The following is a 6,080-nucleotide window of genomic DNA, read 5'->3' on the forward strand; positions in this document are numbered from 1 at the left end:
CGATTGCATTCCTTTTGAAAAACGATAATCGATACCGCAGTTCGATTTCACCAATACGATAGGCTTATGGGCCGTTCATATGGACATGTTTCGTGTGGCGAAATGATGACACAATAGGTCTGTTCGCGTACTTAAAATTGCTGAAAAGTGCACGAACGTTATCCACCACATTCAATATTTCAGCTGCTGAAACATTAGGAACAAAAGAACGAATCATATTTATTTAAAATCTTGCAAAAAACTTGCAATTTCTTTATCTCATAACTGTCAAATGTAGTCTCTCTCCGGCTCTCTTTTGCTGGCTTTTTGATGTAATGCGATTTACGTACTATCAGTTATTCCGGACGGAATGTCGGTGTTTGTAAAGACTCTTACAATGTGTCGGTCGGCGATGACTAAATAATCGGTTAATGTATTATCGATCCCACTTAACTTATAATGTGCACAACATATGGGATATGTTCGACACGAGCACTGTCGTCCGGAATAACTGATAGTCTGTAAAGCGCATAAACGAACGACTTCAAGTAAAAGTTTTTGATAATTATCAAAAATTATAAGGTTCTCGAACGGAGCTATTGATAAACAAAGACACTCATAAATTATAAACAACACAGTAATTGAAGCCTGTGTTGTTTATAATTTATGAGTGTCTTTGTTTATCAATAGCTCCGTTCGAGAACTTTATAATTTTTGATAATTATCAAAAACTTTTACTTGAAGTATATATAATTTGAATATTTTGCTTAAATTATCACTCAAAACATTCAAAAATTGTCAAACATAAACTATGGTTTGGCCAGCATGTGGGATTGTTCTGCAAAAGTTATGTAGCGAAATTATTCGACGAATAAAAGTGTAGTGTCATTCCGTTGCCTAAAAATAACAACATTTCATTTTGTTTCCATTGTTATCTTAACCCTGTTAACATTTTTTAATTTTGACGGCGCTTCTGAGAATCCCCAACCACGTCGAAAACAGTCATATACGATATCCAAAACTCCTCGCAAAAGTGCCGTCACCATTGAGAAGTTGTACCACGCCAAGTTACTACAAAAAAGTATCGCATGAGTGCAATTATTAGGTGCCAATAAGAACGAAACCAATAAGAGCCCCTTCAAACTATTAGAAAAAGTGTACACGATTATTTAGATGTTTATTAATTTGATAAAACATTTATAAATTCGTATAAATATCACATTTATACGACTATCAAATCACATTTAACATAATTTTTTGCGTTACGGCTTAGGGAACACAGTACTAGAAGAAAACAGCCCTAATATTTTGCATGATATTAGGGCTGTTTTCTTTTAGCCTGGATGCAACATTTTAAGGGCTATTCAGAACATCTCATCAGTGCAAGTCGCGCCGATGTTGCCAGATTGTATTTTGATAAGGTGACGCTGTTTCGATTCAACATAGCACTTTATTGTGACTAATTTTTCGAAAAACAAGAAATTCATGTTGGTACAGTGTCATAAATAATCGCAGCAGTAAATATTTATTACTAATTGAAGCATTTCATACATTAAAAATGCAAGATTTCACTTCTTTTCTTTGATTGTTTTTAAACAGCTGATGACAGTGTTGCATATTTTTGGGGATGTCCTGCATAAATTAGTACTCTGTTTTCTTTTAGTCCTTCACGGCTTAGGGTATCCAGTGCCAAAAGAAAACAGCCCTATTATCGCGATCGTCCCCTTAATGCGATTTTCACGAACACAATAAACAAGCAAATGGCATCCCTGATTATAAAGCAACCAAACTGATTTTCGTTCACTGACTGTCGAATTCAACGTTCGAAGCTGTCAAAACTCTGCGGTTGTCAAAGAAGCATGCATTCCTGTTGTAAACATTGGATTTATTTTTTATAAAGACACCCAAAATTCGCGCAATTGTTTTTAAGAAGACATTGATTTTTGCCAATCCCTCTGGTATAAATAGTACTTATTTTTGCAATGCAAACAATACGAGAATTTACAAGAAAAACCAAGAGGGGCAATATACTAAAGGTAAATATCCGTACCATACTTCTCAAATAATATATAGACTTTTTAATTTAATTTAAAATGTATGATATTCATTTAAATGTCATTTAGATTGTACGGGAACATTATTTGCGAATAGACTTAGGATGCGGTTCTGATATTTGTCATCGGTGCCAACAAGAAGAGGATGGAGTTCCTCTTAGAGGAGATCGTATGAATCGGAGCAGCTTGTTTGATTTCCCACATTATATAGTGCTTGACACCAATGTTGTTCTCCATCAAATTGATGTTTTGGAAGAGGAGGCTTTGCGCAATGTTATTGTCCTATCGACTGTCTTGCAAGAAGTAAAACATTGCAGTACAGTGATTTATAAAAGATTTCATGAAATAATTCAACATAAGCCACGTGGTTTCTTTGTGTTTGTGAATGAACACCATAAGTAAGTAATAGGTCCTTTTGCTAACTTATATGTTAACTTTATATATTGATTTCGTTTTTACCAGGGACACCTATGTTGAAAGAAAACCGGGGGAAACAGCTAATGATCGTAATGATCGAGCCATCCGTTTTGCTACAACATGGTATGATAGCCACATTTTAGATATACAACAATCATCGGTGAAAAAATCTAAAGGCAAACAGATGATAAGAGTTGTACTGATTACCGATGATGCAGCGAATAAGGAGAAAGCTGCACAAGATGGTATATTAGTAGCAACAGCAGAGGAATATATCAAATCCCTTATTGATTATCCAATGCTAATTGATAAATATGCTAGAAAAGACATTGAAAAAGATCGTGACTCGCAACAGCCTATGTTTCCGGTACATCTTAGTATGAATGAGATTATCGAGGGAGTTCGCAATCAACGCCTGTTACAAGGTTCATTTCAAGCTTCAAGAGAGAATTACTTGGAAGGTTCTGTATCGATTGAGGGCTATGAAAATCCCGTAAGTTAAAAATTCGCTCTATTTGAACAATGTAAAAGAGTTAAATAATTTTAAATTTCAGATACTTTTACAAGGAAGGGAGTCCTTAAATCGTGCCGTAGATGGCGATCTAGTGGCCATCGAATTATTTCCTGAATCTAAATGGTCGGCACCTAGTGAAATTGTATTAGAAGAAGCAGATACTATTGATGTGGGAGAAGAAACAGAAAATGAGCCGGCCGAAGAAGTTTTGGCTGCCGCTGCTCTGAAAGCGGCTGCTGGAAGTGAAAAACGGCCAACTGGAAGGGTTGTGGGTATTATAAGACGTAAACGTCGTCAATACTGTGGCATATTACAGCCTGCCCAACTGCAGGGTACAACAAAGCATATTTTCATACCAGCCGATCGGAAAATACCTCGACTACGTATTGAAACCAGACAAGCCGAAAAACTTCAAAATCAACGTATAATAGTGGCCATTGATACTTGGCCTAGATCATCTAGATATCCGCATGGACACTTTGTTAGATCGTTAGGAGCTTTGGGTGACGTGGAAACTGAAAATGAAGTTATTTTATTGGAGCATGATGTACCACATAGCAAGTTTTCCGAAGAAGTACTTAGCTACTTACCCAAAATGCCATGGGTTATAACACCAGAGGTAGGTCTTATTATTATTTTTCCTTTATGGCTTCATTGTCATTGTGTGTCATTTTAGGACTATGCCAAACGTGTAGATCTAAGAGATATAGACATTTGCTCCGTTGATCCTCCTGGATGTACTGATATAGATGATGCCCTCCATTGTCGTGATCTACCCAATGGTAATCTCGAAGTCGGTGTTCACATAGCCGATGTTAGCCACTTTATACGCCCCGGCAATGCTTTGGACAAGGAAGCTGCATCACGAGGCACTACTGTCTATTTGGTTGGCAAACGTATTGATATGGTACCTGAGCTATTAAGTTCTAATCTTTGCTCATTACTGGGAGGTGTTGAACGTTTTGCTTTCTCCTGTATTTGGGAAATGGATCATGATGCGAATATTATATCAAAAAAATTCCACAAAAGTGTGATTAAATCAAAATCAGCTATGACCTATGAAATGGCACAAATCATCATAGATGATCAAACTCAAAATCATGCCATCGCAAAATCATTGCGCAATCTTAATAAATTGGCAAAAATATTGAAAAAGCGAAGAATGGATAATGGGTAAGTGGGTAATCATTGGAAATTGTAAAAGAGAACAAGAAAAAAATACAAATAGGGAAGTCACTAAATTCAACTTACTATTTTGGCATGAGTCGTGTCACGTGCATGGTTCCACTGGCATGTATCGAGTGACTGTTAATTTGCTCTTTTGATCAACATTAACGTTAAGGTACGCGATAGTTAATTAATCGGCAAAAGCATACTCTGATGGTGTCCCAAATTAATCTTTTTCTGATATACTCCTCTGGGGTTAGCAAATGTAGAAATCGGATTTTATTTATTTTTTTTATTTCTCAAAACCATGCAGGAATTTACAATTATTTGAAAAATATTTTCGTTGTCCTATATGATAATAGATATCGACGGTTCTTCTTTTCTTTTTTTTTTAGTGCTTTGGTTTTGGCTTCACCAGAAATCCGTTTCCAGGTGGATAGTGAAACTCATGAACCATTGGAGGTTGAGGCAAAACAATTGCGTGATACAAACTCTATGGTCGAAGAATTCATGTTGTTGGCTAACATAACGGTGGCCGAGCATATTGCTAACGAATTCCCAGAATGTGCAATGTTAAGAAGACATCCACGACCACCTATAAGTAATTTCGAGCCACTTATTAAGGCGGCACGCCATCAGAACTTTGAAATTGTATGTGATACGGGATTGGAGTTTTCGAAATCATTGGATCTTTGTGTTAAACCCGATAATCCATATTTCAATACTATGATACGAATTTTGGCAACACGTTGTATGATGCAAGCCTTATACTTCATTAGTGGTACATTGCAAAAAGATCAATTTGAACATTATGGATTGGCCGCTTCCATATATACGCATTTCACTTCACCCATTAGAAGGTAAAATTGTTCAGTGTGAGCAGAAAAAAGATTTAAAACTAATCCAATATTTTCCCTAATTTATTTTAGATATTCTGATATAATTGTACATCGTTTATTAGCTGCCTCCATAGGGGCTGATAGCACCTATGCCCAATTGTTGGATAAAAATGCTAATGCCGAATTATGTCATAATCTAAATTATCGTCATAAAATGGCTCAGTATGCTGGACGTGCTTCAGTGGCTCTCAATACTCATCTTTTCTTTAAAGGAAAGGTTCAGGATGAAGAAGGGTAAGATTAACTAGGTTGGTCCTTTTCTATGCTGTTTAATAATTTAAATTTTTACACAGCTACATTTTATTTGTACGTAAAAATGCATTACAAGTTCTAATACCGAAATTCGGTTTGGAAGGTACAATTTTCTTAAATGCTTTGAAAGATGAGCAGAAGAAATCTACAAGTGGTGTTGTTTTTACATTTAACGAGGAGGTTAGTATTGCGTCTTGTTTTCTAATGGCACATTGAAAAAAAAAAATGCTTTCTCTCTATCTTCTCTAGGATTATACACAACGTTGTGGTGATGTCGTTTTCCATGCATTTGATCCGGTAACAGTTCGTTTGAGTTTAGATTCTTCGAATGTTCAACATGAAAAATTAGTGTTCCAATTGGTGAAACCTTACATAAAAGGTTTTAGTATTGAAGATGATGCTAATGTTGGAAAAAGTGAAACATCTAATGTTGAAATGAATGCAGCGGCTCCACCGCAAAAGAAAATGAAAAAATCTAAACAAAATAAAAATAAATAACGAAAAATATTATTCTAAGATCTTTTTTTATGGATATGTTTCCGGATACGAAACAATGCGATGGGAAGCATGTTGTATTTGGAGTGGTGACTGAAGCTCTTTTTTACCACGCTCTGGCTGTAGCGCTCTAGAAAATTGAGATCGGTCCTGACATTCACGACAGGCCGTTTTTTGTCCATACGATGGTTATTTTGGTTGGTTACAGCGAATATAATCCATGTAATTATGTCTACACGAGGAGCAATACCCTAGGTATTGCTACGGAGAGAACTTGTCACAGTTCTGAGGGAAACATAGTTT

The 6,080-nt window shown here is 36.0% G+C and overlaps 1 protein-coding gene across 1 annotated transcript; it reads left to right on the forward strand.

The window, feature by feature from the left end:
• The first annotated feature begins 1,798 nt into the window (after positions 1-1,798).
• Dis3 (exosome complex exonuclease RRP44-like protein Dis3) lies at positions 1,799-5,792 on the forward strand. Its single transcript, XM_075289974.1, has 9 exons — positions 1,799-2,015; positions 2,103-2,431; positions 2,496-2,943; positions 3,005-3,583; positions 3,641-4,137; positions 4,527-4,991; positions 5,061-5,264; positions 5,324-5,462; positions 5,532-5,792. Exons 1-9 carry the CDS (start codon positions 1,962-1,964, stop codon positions 5,778-5,780), a joined length of 2,964 nt encoding a protein of 987 aa, XP_075146089.1. The 5' UTR covers positions 1,799-1,961; the 3' UTR covers positions 5,781-5,792.
• Positions 5,793-6,080: the final 288 nt, after the last annotated feature.

This window comes from Haematobia irritans, chromosome 1 (assembly GCF_050003625.1).
Source record: "Haematobia irritans isolate KBUSLIRL chromosome 1, ASM5000362v1, whole genome shotgun sequence".
Lineage (NCBI taxonomy): Eukaryota > Metazoa > Arthropoda > Insecta > Diptera > Muscidae > Haematobia > Haematobia irritans.